Here is a 16518-nt window from a genome sequence, read left to right as displayed (position 1 = left end):
CAAGAGTCTTTATCAAGAGTAAAACGTTTTTCCGCATAAGTGTGAACTGTGAATACCAAAAACAAGTTAGGAAGTAGCGAAGGTAAGACATTTATTTTCGTATGTTTACAGTAAGTAATAAGCAATCTTTTTAGTAAACCGCAATGGTTTTAACGCTAGAGCAAAATACCTTCATTGTGATGTCGTATTACCGAAATGGTACCGTGCAGAATGGAGAGTGGGTTTATTCTATAGACGCTTGCAAGGAACAATTTTTCGCAAAATTTCCAAATGACAACATCGATTGTGGATAAATTTGTGGCAACTGTTGAAAAAGGTAAAAGTGTAGGAAGAGCGCCAGTGAATGAAGAAATTGTTGAAGATTTACTCCAACGAATGGAACAAAAGCTCAAAAAAAATCCCTCAGGAAGTTATCACTTCAGGCTGATGTACCGTTAGAAAAACCTGAACTTCTATTCACACAAAATCACAACACTTGAAGAACTTCGACCAGGTGGTTCTCAGAGGCGCTTAGAATACTGCAATTGGTTTTTGAATAATTTGAATGATGACAGGTTCCTAATAATGAATTTGAATTAAACAATTTAATTTTTTAACTTTGCTTGCAGATTATTATTAGACATCAGTTTTTTTTTTGACGAACCACAAAACTATAGAATATGGAGTTCAGAAAATACACATGCATTTGTAGAAACCCAATTGCATCCTCTAAAGGTTGGAGTATGGATTGCTGCCTCACGAAGGCGTTTAATTGCTTTTATTGTAAAAATCAAAGAACCTGTCATTAATGAAGTTACATAACCTCTGTTTTTCTATTTGGTACCACAATATGCTACAGCGTGATCAACAAGGACTGAAGCTGTTGGCAGCAAATGACAGCAAAATATTCCCAAAATATGAAATTTTTTTGTGCGTCAGTGTTGGCACCCGCTGCAAGTTGTGAATGTCCAAAAATTTAGGTTATGTTACGAGTTGGTAGTTTTAAAACACGATACGTACAAAACGACCAAAAACAGTATAAAATGTAATTAGCGGTACTTAATAATGGCCCACTGTTTCGATATTCATAAAAGCGACAGGCCGTGCCCGCATGCCCCTCCTGAGAAACAGAAACATGTTTTATGCGTTATTATTTTCGAGTTGAAAGTCTGCGGGATGCAGGGATTAGATCCGGGAAAATTTGTAAGGTTGGAACTTTAATTTCTTCTTTAAAATGGTTAGGCAACTTCCATATGACAAGCCTGTAAAGTAAGGAAAAGGAATGACGTGATTTTTAATGGTAAGGATTATTAGGCCCTGCATTAAACGTGCCCAACAAAGAACTTTGGATGCGTGTGTTTTACATAAGAATCACGCCTGTTTGGAGTGAAAGCTTTCGCACTGACTTTTGAGGGTTTTGTTCCATTCTACCTCGAACATTCTCAACTACATCTTCTGCCAGTAGGTTTTGCCTTTTTCACATCACCTGTTTGTAGGTAACGTTGCACCAATCTCGTGCAATGCTGCTTAAACGCGACTAAGCTACCGCGCCGCCCAAAGTACCAACTGGCTCAGGGAACATTTGTTAAAATTGGTGCAATGTATCGTCCGTGCACCGTGGAATACTGCCAACCGTTAGCAGCATCAAAATTTCCAGTCCGAAAGTACGCCATACCAATAAAAATGTCTTGCTCTAGTGTAAAAACCATTTTCATTAATAAATTGATACAAAAATGACACTTGATTTTGAAGTTTAAATTTGCCCGTCAAAATTGACAACTGAAAATGTAATGCTACCAACTTCACTGAAATTTTCATCATGTTGTCATTGTTGCCAACAGCTTCAGTCCTTGTTGATCACTCTGTACAAAGCGGCAAAAATCAAATATATTCGAGTTCCACAGAACTCTTGATATATTATGTTCTTTTATAGACATTCTGTATATACTACGTGGATGCGTAATGCAACGAGTTGGTGAGACACATTTGATGTTCCAAATAATTGAAAAGAGATAAATAGACACAAACGTATTAGTCTAAGAGAAATAGCTACACAACTCGCACAGCTTCGCTCTACGCATGATCAATGGCCAACGCTTTGACAATTGACATCTGTGAATCTGTGAGGGTCTGTATTCTGTGGTCTGTGCACAAATCAGCAACTGTGAGTGGTCTGTGGGTCTGTGAGTCCTCTGTGAATCTGTGATTGTGATTGACATTATCAGTTCTTGTTTTTCTTTTGTTTTTCTCTCGTTTTTGTGAAAACTGAAAAATGAAGTTTTGTTACGTGTGTAAAAATAAAGATAATAAATGCTCGTACCATCAGTAAGTATATTTGTCATAAATTATTACCTATTTAATATTAAAAACATTTAAGGTTTCCTTCAAATCCAAACATTCGAAATGGATGGTTGAAAGCATGCCGACTTAAGGAAAATGATATTTTCAAGTACACTCAGATTTGTAGCAAACATTTTGCTGCAACATGTTTTGCAGAGACTCCATTTGGACGCTCAAGATTAATCAAAGGAAGTATTTCTACATTGTATCTGGTAAAATTATCTACAAAAAGGTAGGTTGCTGTTTTATGAAAAGTGTCCATTATTTGTAACTTACATTGTAGTGGAAGTGTTTATGCATCAATTCCTAATGAAAAGTCCGCATCAGCTTCGACAAATGTGGAAGTTACTGCATCCTCTGTGAGTGCTTCATCTGTTAACATTGACACACCTAGAGAAAATGTTAGCCCTTTGAAATTACCAATTAATGAACCTTCCATAGTCGGCAAGTATTATTGATTTGCAATAATATACATATTTATATGTATATGGTATATATGCCTAAAATGTTATTTTTAATACAGCACGTCAGACATCATTATCTGCATTGCCCTCTACACCAAGAAGGTCCAAATTGCAGAAAAATTTTAATAGTCCTCGAAGTGCTAAACTGTGACTACATCAGAGAAAAGTTTATTAGATTAAGAAAGGAAATGAAGAAAATAAAGAGGCAAAATGTAGCACTTAGGCGGAAAGTAACATCATTGCAAGAATTAGTTGTGCATTTGAAAGAAAAAAACATGTTGTCGGAAAATGCAGAAATGACTTTATTGGTATAATACATAAATACATTGTGATCAACAATGACTGAGTCTGTTGCTAATGAAACAATTGAAAAGTACTGCTGTTTTTTGTCTTGTAATTGGCACTGACCAGATTTTTTAACTTGAGACGACATTAAAAACATTTTTGGTTATGCTGGTTATGTTTATGCTATTACAAAAATGAACCTTTGTTGGTAAATTTCAAATTTTTCCAAATTGCATTGTTACCAACAAACTCAGTCATTCTTGACCACACCGTATAAATTGTTGCAATTTTTACATATACAGGTGGTCCAACACTTACCATTTTTGCGATTTAGCGGTTTCTAATTATCGAAAAAATTGTACGCTTGGCTAGGAAGTTATAAGCATGTCCCATTATTTTATTTATTATCAATTGGGTTTCGCGTCAAGAGGCGATAAAGTGAAATTAATCAAAATTCAAAAAAAATTTTTTTTAATATAAATAGGTTCAAACTAATACAGAAAACAGAAATTTGAAAATAAAAAAAATTAAAACGCATCACATTGCCGATTTATTTGCAATTAAAGAAGGTGCCGCATAACTGACAGGAATTTATGACGCAGTTACACTAAGTGCCTAATCACAAACCAAACCAGAAGTAAGATTTACAATACTCCATCGCCAAACTGCAGGTACTTACCCTGTCAGGGCCGAACTCGACTATTTTACGCCTAGCAATTTCGGCAAACATTCTGAAGAAATTTTCAAATAAATTACGTAATGAAGTTGAAATTATTCAATATTCAGTTTTCTAAAATGTCTATTTTTCATTTAAAGAAAAATCCTTTACTTGCTGCGAATCGTTTCTATCATAAACTGGAATTTCACCAGTACTGACCTGAAAAATGGTTTCGGGGGAGCCGACAGCCCTGCGTCAAAAAGATTTATTGGGGGGCCATCACATTACGAGCTGTCCTATTCAGCTCTACCATAAACGGTCTTGGATTCCAGCTTTCTTTAACTTGATATTTGATCGCAATTTTCACTATTACCTAATTATAATTCAAAGTCGGAAGTGGATCAATCAAAAAGGTGAGGAGTTCTGTAACTAGTAGACCAATTTGATATTAAATCGCTATAAAGTTAGCTCCATCACAAAAATTTAATTGGAAAAAATTGATCATGCTCAATCATAGAATATTAATTGTAGATTGTGCCTACCGAGTTTCAGAATTTTTGGACAATTATTAAACGTGTAATGGCAAAAATGGTAAGTGTTGGACCACCTGTATACTGTTTAACAGCAAGGAGCCTCTGATTCAATGGCAGCAATGGTGCAACGGATGTTGAAAGGCAAAAAGAGAGAGAAATATTCGCCAAGTCTCAGAGCTTTTGCGATTACGTTACATTTTTATAGTCCAAAGGCTTATCGATATGTGCGGAATGCATTGCAAGAGCCTACCACGCCCCAGTACCATCCAAAAGTGGTACTTGACAGTTAACGCTGGACCAGGCTTCACTCAAGAAGCATTTGACGCTCTCAAAAATAAAGCTGACAGAAATCCGATCGTAAATTTAACTGTTGATGAAATGGCTATACGAGAGCACCTGCATTGGAGTGGAAAACGATTTTGTGGCTATGTGGACATGGGAATGAGTTCTGAAGATGCCAATTTTGATAATTCAGCCTACTCAGCCCAGGATTTCATTTGAACACTCGATACTAAGACTTGGCGCGACCTTGAAATACAACAAGAGAAAAAAAAGGCATTTGCACAAGGTTTGAATGGTGGGACACGATATAGGAGGACGCCCTGAGGCTGTCTAGCCAGAAAAAACGCGAAAATTCCAGAAGTAGTTAAAGTGAATTATTACCAAAATTACTGTGGGTAACCTACTTTGTGTTGAATAGAAACTACGTTCGCCGGGTTTTTCCTAATTAGGATTTTTTCAAGTACGGTCCTTGCTTCAAACTTTAAAGCGAACCCTCACAGTTTGGTGATTTATGGCTATGGTTACTGCTTATTGTTAACACAATTGTGGGTATTTGGCTTAGGTTTATTGGGTGTCCGAATATTGTGTCCGCCACAGTATTTGTATGGCAGTTCTGGGTAAATTCTTATTAACTAAATTAATGACGAAATTGACAACAATGCGAATATTTAAAAACGAGACGTCATATGACAGGACCTGACGCCAATCTAACAAAAAAATATCGGGGCCTCCTGCGTGTTTAAAATAATCGTGAACGGCATATGATTGAAGCGCATATCGCTAAGCGACCGTTCACAATACCATTCGCATTTTGCTGATTTGCGCACACGCAACTTTGCGAATGACTTCAAATAAAGCCCCCCCTGGTACGTATTTTAGTTTCATCATAAACTCGACCACGGCTTCCTAGATTAATAAGAGTCGAAGCCTCTAATACGGCTGGTCGAGTTCATCAGTTGCAGGCATTTTTTCTGTTCCTGAGAGGGCGCCACTATACATTTGTGTATTTGGCTGCTTAACCGCGTACAAATCTCATTTTAAAAAGAATCGTAATTTGTATGTTACATACACTACTTCAAAAAGTAGATTATTGATAGAAAAAAAAACATTAATACGATTTTTCATTCGTTTAATTTAAAAAATATTCGTTTTTTGGTAGAGGGCGCTACTATACTTTTGGCTTTTGAAGGAACAGACAGTTCAAGGAACTCGACCAGCCGTATTAAAGGCTTCGACTCTTATTAATCTAGGAAGCCGTGAACTCGACCTACTCAAAATAAAACAACTTTTGAAAGTAAAGATTTTTTATTTTTGTACTTATTTTTATAAACTCATTATTTTTCATGCTTCGACAGGTTCATGTTCAGACCTAGGTAAAATATGTTAATTGGAATTTCCAATCGACATACTTCCACCTGGAACCTCCGCCCATGAACGTCTCAAAAGCAAGGTGTTCAAATAAAAAAAAATTCAAACAAAAAATAAAAAACTTGGAATATCCGGGACATTCTTATTTTTAGAGGCCTGCTTCGGCGGGCCTTTGTCCCGACACAGGCCGGTGATTCTTTGCCAGATAGTCGGCAAATTCCTGATATGGAGTCTTCGAGAGAGGCATCTCCTTCCACAGATCAGGTGTCAAATACGCATAGGTCTTAGCTATGGCGGCGTAAGTTGCTTTAGCAAAGTTACCAAGCGTACCGGTCGAGCCCCTTGCCGAAGTGTAACAATCTTCGATACCAGCCATTTGTAACAATTTTTTAGGTACTGGAGCTGACACTATTCCAGTACCACGAGGAGCCGGAATCAAACGGACAGTAACTGAACCGCATTTTCCAGTCACCTAGAAAAAAATCACAAATTAAAATCTGAACCACATCGAAAACATCATTATGGAGTTATAGTGAATTTCAGTCATTCTGACCATCATGGAGCAGAGCCCTCTGGTGGAAACCGCGAAAGGATAAACCTTATTCATCATTGAAAAAAAAACTACCAACGAATAAACAAATAAGTAGTCACGACTTACCTTGCATGGTACAGTGTGAGGTTTACCAATTTTGTTGCCCCAGTATCCCCGGCGTACTGGCACGACGGACAACTTGGCTAGTATGATCGCCCCTCTAATGGCGGTGGCGACTTCTTTGCTGCATTTCACGCCTAGACCAATATGCCCATTGCTGTCACCAATAGCGACGAAAGCCTTGAAACGCGTACGCTGTCCGGCACGTGTTTGTTTCTGGACTGGCATGATTTTCAACACCTGCAAAAATAACTCGTATTAAACCTCACGCCTTTTACCATCACTCAACAAGATATATTTTTGAAAAGTCAGGATTCTTAGCCTTCATAGAGCTGGGCTCTCTGGTGGAAACCGCGAAAGAATAAACTTGTTCATCATGTAGTACAAAATAAGTCCAGAGAGTCAAAAATCAAACTTACCTCGTCTTTTAAGGAGGGTCCAATGAAGAAGTCGATGATTTCAAACTCCTTGATGGGAAGCGAGAAAAGATAGATTTCTTCAAGTGATCGGATTTTTCCGTCGCGAACAAGGCGTCCTAGTTTTGTAACAGGGATCCATTCCTTCTGATCTTCTTTGCCGCGGCCACGGCCTCTGCCGCGTCCGCGACCTCGACCACGTGGTCCGCCTCTGCCTCCTCGTGCACCACCAAATCCGCCACGGAAACCACCGCGCCCACCGGCTGGAGCTGCGTCCGCCATTCTAAAACCAAACCGAACATGTTTTTCAACCCTCAAAACCACAATAACATTAGCGGGGCCATTAATTGTAATTTTGACAAGATGGCGCTGCTGTGATTTTTTGCTCCTAGTTTAGGAGTAAATAAACAAATTAAAAGTTCTTTAATGCAATTAGTCCGTTCGAAAATCAATCGTTTTTAACCATCGACAGGCATTTGCCCCGTTGCAAGTCTCTCTAGTTTGCTAACGACACAATTTAGTTAGTTTAGTCAAGAGTGAACAAAATGGCGTCGGTGACTGAAATACACGTGCAAACCAACACTGTGGAATAATTTCGCTAAAAACGACACAGTTTGGGTGAACGAATGATTTCAGAATAATAACATAGACTAAATACGTTTAGTTTGAGTGAAAAATACACAGAAAGAGCGTTACAAAAAAGAATGGAGGAGCTGTACTTACGTTCAGTTCTTTCTCTGCCGACGGTCGACGAGCGAAAGAGGAGGAGGAAACGGCTCGATGCGCGTCATTACGTCGAGCTGTCCAATGCGCATGCGCGGCGCTAGTCATTCCAATCGATAAAGCTGTGTTCAGCTCGATTTAAAAAAAAATGCGAAAATGCCCCCAACAGATGATCTACAATTTTCCGCAAAACCCCAGAATAACGTGCATCAGCGTCGCGCCGCCCCACCCCCGAAACCGCCAAAAACATCTGCGTTTCCGATTTTTCCGACGCAGTTCTGTGGCCTTGGCAACTGCTATACTACGCAAAATCCATAAAATCCCCACGTCCTATCTACAGCTGTTCTGAAATAATGTCGTCTTGGACGTCTTGTCCCTAAAATGAGCGACGATGAAGCCGAAAGTTCCGATTCGTCTCGATACACGCACGAGCAGAAAATCGTTGCGGCGGTGTGGGTGCACGAAAAGGAGTACAACAACCAGACGTGGAAAGACATAAACTCCAATTTCCTGGCAAGATTCAACGCCCCGCCGCCCAACAGGACGACGTTCCTCAGCTGGGAGCGGAAGCTGTTCAGTCAAGGGAACGTGGACGACAAGGAGAAATGTGGAAGGCCGCTGTCGAGACTGATGCACGTGCCGTACGTAAGGTCGTCCTTGAAAGAAGCGCCGGACTTGTCCTTGCGAGAGAGATCCAAATTGTTGGGGTTGCCGAGGACCACGCTGTTGAAGATCATAAGGGACGATCTCAATATGGAGTTTGAGGTGGAGGAGGACGGCACTTCCAACCTGAAAAGGAGACATGCGCCATATGGCGGAGGAAAGTGGAAGAAGAAGGCGACCGGGGAGCAGGCCGGGCACGAACAGTGCAAGCTGGAGGATCAGGAACGGGGAACGTGCGATTAGGGTTGTGCATTAAAGTAAGAACATGGTTATGTTGTATTTTTTGTTGTAAATTGTAAATAAATAAATCATTTATTATTGGTATTGAATTTACTACGTCTCAATTTTATTAGCGTCAATTAGGAGAAAAATATGTTGCAAATTGCGTTTGATCTGAACTGAATCGTTACGGTAGAAATGTCACTCACAAGAGAAAAATCCAAAATTGAAAATTTTAATTTATTGGGGTGCGAACGACGATGCATGAGTGAACGTTTGAGATAATCCATAGGCATTTGTTACATAAATATTCGGAAACGCCACGACGGCCGTGACATTTGGGAAAGGACACGTTCAAAGGTCAAGAGGCAAGAAGTAATGCTGTAATAATATATTTGAAAAAAAAGTTGGGTCCTTTTGTTACACATCACCTCAAAAGTATAACTGATGTTAAATTTTATGTATAAATATGTACAAGGTACTGATGTATTCATTTTATTTATGATCTAGACAAGGTCACTTTAAGTTTACTTTGGAGTTCTATGAGTTATATTTCTATTGCAACTGTAACAGACCAAGTTTGGTTACACGAAACAATAAAAAACAACAAAAATAAATATAAAATAAATTAATATATTTCAAACAAAAAAAAAGAGAAAAACAAACATCATTTTGTCAGTCGATATGTTCAGATTGTGATAACATGATCAAAATGCAAGAGCCTTAAATTTCATAAAAAGAATAAATAACTAGTTTAAAAAACAGTTCACAATAAAAACGAATAATTCATTAAAACGATTAACATTTTTAAAACGCAAATTAAAAACAAATCAAAATCAACTGAATGCAAGGCAAAAACGTACTGAGATTTCGGAATTAATATCAAAATGAATGCCTACATAATGCCAATCGTATACACATTCAGAGATTTTTTCCATTGGTCCCAAACAGCCTGATTTACCATTTCTGACCATAATGAAAACGGCAAAACAATGTAAGAGGAGATAAATAAGGAGGGGAAAGGCAATCTTTTCGGTTCGCCCCTTCGACACAGAGACGAAATTTTGCTGAAACCTTTCGTCAAAGGCTTCAAATTTAAAATCGTACGAATTTTCGAAATCATCATCACTTTAAAATCGAACGCGCAATAAAAATTATCAATTACAATATTCAACTAACGTTTTGGGGGATCGTCGAAGGGTCTCTTCGATCAGAGAGGCTTCAGGAAAAGACTGCGATAAAGTAGCACCACGTTAATCAACAAACAATGTGCAAAGGGAGTTTCAAGTTTGTAACCAAACTTTGTTCTGCACGTTTAAGTAAATTTTCACTACAATTCAGTATCATAAAAATGTGTTAATAACAAGTTTAAAGGTTTGAGATCAACTTTCAGTTTTGATTAAAACTGTATGAGTAAACGCTTGAGGAAAACGTATCATAGTGAAATTTTACTTAGTGATGAGTGCTTAATACGTCAATCACTCTGGAAGAAAACTAATAAACTTTTAAGATTTTCTGCCAGCGTAGATAAATTAGTAACAACAAATATAGGTACAAAATTATACATATCAATTTGATTTTTGTTTGTAAATGGCCTTAATGAAAATACTTATAATACAAATAAAATAATTTAAAATTTATAAAATATGATACAAGATTTACATACATATTACATATGCACACTTAGCCTACAATATATATGCAAAAATAACAATGACTAATATTTATTAATTCAACATCCACAACCACGTGAGATGTAATAGTTTGATTCACTAGGCCTCTAGATTAGCGTTGTACAAATATAGCATTATGTAGTAAATATATAACTTTAGCATACAGTATTTACAAAAAAAATATACACTATGTACGTGGAATTTCCTATCATTGTAGTAAAAATATTGTTATAGTACTGCACCCTAAGTCAGTTAACTAGAAACGACATCAAAAGTCATATAATATTTATATATTTATATAATAGGATCACTCAATTGTTCTAGTCAACATTAAACCAATCTAACCGGCAATTCTGCCCTAAGTAAATGATTAAATAAGTCAACTATACTCTAATATAATCTGTAGGTAAAATGTAAAAAGTGTATAGTCTGTCCAAGTAACAAGCTGGTTCCATTGACAATGAAATTGACTCAGTGCTTCTTTGGCATACATTTATCTTATTTACAATCGTCATTGGTCGTCCTTCTCCTTCTCCTTGTCTTTATCGTCCAGCCGCTTCAACCCCTCGCGAATGTACCTCACCAGATCCTTGAGTGAAGTGTGTATCGTCAAGGGCTTGCAATACCTATCCAGACCGATAAAGAAATCTGAAACCGACAAACACCGTCACACTCGATCTGTCGACTCCCGACCGCCACGACCACGAACCTGTGTGGTTACCGTTCTTGACGAGGGCGTCGGCCATATCCCAGAGATCGTGACAAGACAGAAGATATGTGCAATTCTGGTTCTGCTTGTACATCGAGTGGTAAATGGTCTGAGGGATCCACATGTGGGACACCGAATTCGGCGTGTGAGTCAGAGGTACGGGTGGCGGGACGTTGTTGCCCCTCGCCGCCAGTTCGCCGCTGCTGTACCCGGACGACTGACTACCCACCGAACCTACGGAACCAGCAGGAGATGGAGTTGGCGACATTGGGGACGGCGTACCTTGACCTTGCTGATTCTGTTGTTCTTGGGGCAAAGGAACAGCCTGAAACAACAAGACACACAACGTCATCTCACTTCTCTCGCACCATTTCAAACTTCCCCTCACCTTATTGTTGAAGTATTCGCTCAACATTTTCTGGTACTCCTTCGCTTCGTGCTTCTTCATTTTGAACAGCTTGTAGTAGAGAAGCGCCTGGCACCGATAACTGCAAAACACAAACGCTGAGTCTCGACTTCTTTACGCCACAACTTACAACGTTTACCTCAACACGGCGAGCTTGTTGTGCTTGGGAGTCGTCACATTCTGACTTCTGAATTTCGAAGTGATGTATCTGAAATGGTAGCGTCACTCATCGATTCGACGTTGATATGTCTGGTTGTTAGTTACCTTATTAACGACAACGTGTCTTTGTACATCGTGAAGCATGCGGTTTCCGTGACCCTCGAACGTTCCATCGCGTTACCGGTCAGCAAGAAGTAGAGTACGGCCTCCAGATACAACATGCATTGTTTCGTTGTGTCGGGCTCCTTGTCGGCGAGATGCTTTAATCTAGTCGCGGCGCTCAGGTGCTCGCTTTGAGCTCTGAAAAATCAACAACGTCAAGCAAATTCACCGGGCTGGAGCGCGCGTAAAACTCAATGAGACTCGAGGAGGAGGCTGGCTGGCGGTGGTTCGTGTAGGCGGCGGCGAGCTTCGGGTGGCAGTTCCGTGATCGATTCGGTGGCAAAGTTACCCAAAGTGCATTCCTTCCCAACGCATAGTCACACCTTCATTAGTCGATAAAGCAGAGTCGTTATTTACCGACAAGTGCAATAACTTCCGCCACTTGACATAAATGACATTTGTACGAGATGTAAGATGCAAAGAGGAACATGATAGCACACTTTAGATTCAAAGAAGACTGTCGTTGCTTTATTCCAGTTTTGAGTGAATTTTTTGGAACGTAAAAAGAGAAATTTAAAACTGGAATTCTGGATTTTACACAATTTTTATTAAACCAATTTACATTATAATTGTAGAACTAACTCAATTTTAATTCTCGAAGCTCTCGAAGATTTTTGGACGTCCAACGACAATTTGTACATTTCTAGTGACTCTCTCGAACAGAAACCGAGATTCAATCGAGATTTTGCAATAAGACGTGGAGGAAACTAATTGGCTAGCTGACCGATAGCAAATTGCCAGTCGATTAGCAATAGACAGATTTAAAAGGATGAGCATGAATCCTTCACTATTTGTACTGGATCTTATCTATTTGTACTAGCCATTTGCACTTCTCGTGACGCTTTTAACAAATTGTAATGTCACACGTGATCCCCGCATCGTGCCATATTGCGTTTTCATTTAAAAAATATTCTTGTTTCCAACCGCACCGTACCATTTCCGGCACCAATTGATACTTTAACACTAATTAAGAACCAACAGTTTTTTGTAAATGTGCATCTGATCCATCACGTTGTGAAGATTTGGTCAAAACTTGGCGAACCGAAACGGTCAACATCGAACTTTCGGACGACTTAATCGCTCCAGATTTTGACAAAATTTCAAAAACGTTTAGCTGTTCGACTTAAATAGTTCCCATAAAACAAATTGAGCAACCTGCAAACTTTCCAATTGTTTCTGAAGCGGTTGAATCTACTAAAATGTGCCAAAATATGCAACAGGAAATCGTCCATTTTTTATTAATTCTCTCTCATTAATTCAAAACTTTCGGTAATTCTTCTCTTTTTTTGCATTTTTAACGAATCGCCGAATCGCCATTGTAGCGTGGCGCCCTCTTTCACGTCGCTTCCAGAATAAATAAATAAATTAAACGCAACAAAACGGTTCAGAGCAGCTGTTGGAGCGTTATCGAACGATACACCTGATAAATAAGGAAATTTAGAACGAATCGTGTAAATACCGTGAATTTTTCTCGACAGAAAGTCACAAATATTGATCTTGACACAAAAAAGATAAAACGTATCATCGGAACTGATTCGCACATAATTGCGGTACAACTTTTATCTGCAGGGTTGAGAGGATTGTGAATACCCTTTTTATTGTAAAATAAAATCAATCGACTCGAAATCACCTGATTAGAGAAGGGATTTAAAATACTCCACGATTTTTTTATCACTTTTATCTTTTATTCGTATGTCGTCAAAACAACATCTGTAATGATGATAAAAAATTACTGTCACCTAATTGTAGACACGTTATCACGTGCAATAACGTACCTACTTTTCGGGCATTTCTAATTTTGATTCCATCAATTACTGTTGACGTGCGAAACTCTTCTCGCTCGGTGTGTACAGAAGTAAATACATTTGTGGCGTATTTACATTCGCAAATACTCCAACAAACAACTTATCAAATCGAAACAGTCTTTTTTGCGCGTCGCTCGTTCAAACTGTTCTCACATTTAAATTCGCCCCAAACACCGAGACACAAACGTGCACAATTCGGTGTAAATTTAAATTACTCTGCAAAGTCAAGTGGAATAACTCACCACTCTTCTCGTTTTCTTTCTGTTCGCCGTGATTAATTCATTCGTTAATTAATCGAACATGTGACTTTCAGCCACCAAGAGTGGGGAAAATGCTCGTTTTATTTGCCACCGAACCTACCTCTCTGCACGATAATACCCTGTAACTCGAAACTCGATGGCCGCCGCGTCCAGCCTGTCTCTCTCGACCGTTTCATTTCGTTTTACAGACTGTGTGTGCATTTTATGCGCCTCTTCGCCGCCGTACCTCTTAATTTCAACGCTGAAAACAAAATAAACTTCAGTTTTATCGGTGGACCAAGATTTAACAGTTTTCTAAGAAGAAGAACAAACATTCCTGAAAGAGTAGACAGACTACTTGGAGGAAAAACAAATTAAAACAACAAGATCAACCATCGACAACTCAAGGCATGCACGAAAACGGACCACGTGAGGCACTCTCGTCACCATAAAACTCGTCGTTTTTCATGGCTCTTTAACAAGATGTCATTGTTTGTGCGCTCATTGTGTCAGAGTTATCCACGTGAGCATTGTGCGAACGGAGATTGCGACAAACAAAATTGTTTCCCATCTGGGAACGCGACCAAAACACTAATTACGAGACAAAAAACGGAGGAAAAAGACGCGGAAATCTCGTTCGAGAGAGTCTTTTGAAATTGAATAGGACGATATTAAGCGCGGCGAAAAATTCGTGACGCGCCAGAAAACGACTTTTTCGCCTCCTCAACTCTAATTGCCACTTTTACACATTTTGAACAGCTACGGTAGCTTGATATTTACGCACTAACCAAACTAGGTACATATCTGTCATTTTACCGCACCGAGTATGTAAACTACTAACACGAAAATTTTAAGCTTTCCGGAACCTCCAAAAAAACTGTTAGCTTATTATAAATAAATTCCATTTATACAAAGACAAGATACCGCTATCAGTTTTCAAAAATGAACATAATTTATTTATTTTCTTCTGAACAAGTTTGGTAGAACTGAGATGCGTTTAGGAGGATGCCTCGTTCCCATTTAAAATGATAGTTTGAATTTTTTCCCTCTGTTCAGGTTACTCGTGACGTCATAATGCACTAAACTTTTACGACAGAGTCTGTCGATCACGCATTAGGTGTTCCCTCACTTGGATAAAACCCAAAAAAAAAAAAACACCCAATCAACTCCACGGAGCTTATAAACCTTGGGTTCTATTCGAACACTAAAAATTTCTGGGTTGATTTTACATCACGAGTTACTTTTCCCCCTCGCCCTCCAATTTTCAACGAGGCAACTTACTATACGCATTGCAGTTCTACCAACCTTGCTTCTGAAGTCTGATCTCGCCATTTTGTGGTATAAATTAAAGTTAGTATATTAAATAGAGTTGGCTCCATCCTGGTTCTTTGGGGCGTTTTTTGATTGATAATTGGCTGCACTTTATTGTCAAAATTGGCACTATTTGTGTTTAAATAAAATTGTTAATTATCTAGAGTGAAAAATAAATTATAAATATTATGTAAACTATTGAAGATTTGTTTGCATTTACAGCCGGAACGTTATAGATGTGAATTGGGGACTTGTCGTTAAGTTGGCACTACCAGCAAAAGTAACTAGGCGCGCCAATAAGGTATTTGGAATTTATGACAGATCTCACTAACGTACAGCTCAATCATAAGTTTTAAGCGACCTTGAGTTTAACAATCCACATCCAAAACATTTTGACTATACTTCACAAAGTCTGTAGGAACCAGGCTGCCAATGGAAATTTAACTCTCAAAAACTCCCCTAGGAACCAGGATCGAGCCTACTTTCTGTTATATAGCACTAGTATAAATCAGTTTATCGGTATAATAGATAACTTTCTGTCATTTCATTTGGCAAATGTCAGTTTTTGACAGATTTTGCAAAATTATTGCTTACAACAAATTTAAAATTTGGGAAAATGGGTGCTGGGTCGTCGGCACTACTAATGCGGTAGGCATTTTACATCGCTGGGGCGTAAAGCTTGTTCGACTCTTTTGAAATTGAATCGGACGCGGCGAAAAAATTCGTGACGCGTCAGAAAACGACTTTTCGAGGCGGAGCGTTCGGGACACGCGGAACAGGAAAAACGATGAGTTTTCCGACGGTTTTTACGTCCGCCGCAAACTAGCAGCGCTCACCGGAAAATATTGAATCAGATATTCCCGAGAAGTTGACCCGAATTCTACCAGAATAACAAATAAATTACGGAAACTTATCGACGAGTCTCGATTTGATGGCGAAAAAATTGATCCTAACTCGGAAGACGACGCGAACGACGAAAGAATGAATTAACAAACAACCAGCTCGGTTCGGAATCGAACGGATTAAAGATTAGGAATTGCCGCCGCCAGCTCCACAATTCGAAACTAGTAAAATTCGGAGTCTTCTGACGATTAAGGATTTTATTGTGTTTCGTTCCTGTTCACCGTTGGCCCGCGACAAAGAACTCCGACATTGTGTAAAACCATTCTAATTGTTGGCGTATCAACAATAAAACGACACCTGTGGGTTTTATCTTTATTTGTCGACTAGCACTAGATCCAATTAGACTGCTTCCGCCTCGATTGAGCCACAATAAAATTTTACTCGACTCTTGAAACGCGCCACACACAACAAACGCTGCTCGCTTGATGAATAAAGGATGTCCATTGGAACTGTGTCTAAAGTTAATCTAGTATGCAAGCAAAAATTGCCGCTCGACGAAGCAACAAACAATCAAAACGAAAGAGAAGATTCCAAAAGTAAGTACTTGACAATGACCGACAGGTGGAGAA

The 16518-nt window shown here is 38.9% G+C and overlaps 2 protein-coding genes and 1 long non-coding RNA gene across 15 annotated transcripts in view; 1 reads left to right on the top strand and 2 right to left on the bottom strand.

Annotated features, from left to right (window-relative positions):
• The first annotated feature begins 1991 nt into the window (after positions 1-1991).
• Positions 1992-6330, top strand: LOC138133825 (uncharacterized). 2 transcript variants are annotated; one of them, XR_011160537.1, is made up of 5 exons: positions 1992-2304; positions 2357-2551; positions 2603-2763; positions 2843-3091; positions 4352-6330. It is a non-coding gene; the product is annotated as an uncharacterized lncRNA (long non-coding RNA). The 2 variants fall into 2 exon arrangements; XR_011160536.1 differs by having other exon boundaries at positions 1999-2304; positions 2843-6330.
• RpS2 (ribosomal protein S2) lies at positions 5828-7843 on the bottom strand. Its single transcript, XM_069051791.1, has 4 exons — positions 7701-7843; positions 6981-7260; positions 6568-6801; positions 5828-6381 (listed from the first exon to the last, which is right to left on the bottom strand). Exons 2-4 carry the CDS (start codon positions 7257-7259, stop codon positions 6058-6060), a joined length of 837 nt encoding a protein of 278 aa, XP_068907892.1. The 5' UTR covers position 7260; positions 7701-7843; the 3' UTR covers positions 5828-6057.
• Positions 7844-8958: 1115 nt separating this feature from the next.
• Positions 8959-16518, bottom strand: part of lilli (lilliputian) — a 140290-nt gene continuing 132730 nt past the window's right edge. For 10 of the 12 annotated variants that reach the window (XM_069051782.1, XM_069051779.1, XM_069051780.1 and 7 more), the window contains exons 11-15: positions 13983-13997; positions 11635-11829; positions 11510-11578; positions 10965-11452; positions 8959-10903 (exon numbers count right to left, since the gene is read on the bottom strand). In XM_069051782.1, coding sequence (XP_068907883.1) covers positions 10767-10903; positions 10965-11452; positions 11510-11578; positions 11635-11829; positions 13983-13997 — 904 coding nt within the window. In that variant the 3' untranslated portion in view covers positions 8959-10766. The remainder of the gene's footprint in view (positions 10904-10964; positions 11453-11509; positions 11579-11634; positions 11830-13982; positions 13998-16518) is intronic. The other 2 variants (XM_069051786.1, XM_069051781.1) reach the window with 2 other exon arrangements.

The sequence above is a fragment of the Tenebrio molitor genome, chromosome 6, assembly GCF_963966145.1.
Source record: "Tenebrio molitor chromosome 6, icTenMoli1.1, whole genome shotgun sequence".
Lineage (NCBI taxonomy): Eukaryota > Metazoa > Arthropoda > Insecta > Coleoptera > Tenebrionidae > Tenebrio > Tenebrio molitor.
Note: the sequence above shows the minus strand (reverse complement) of the source record. Positions and strands in the feature narration are given on the sequence as shown.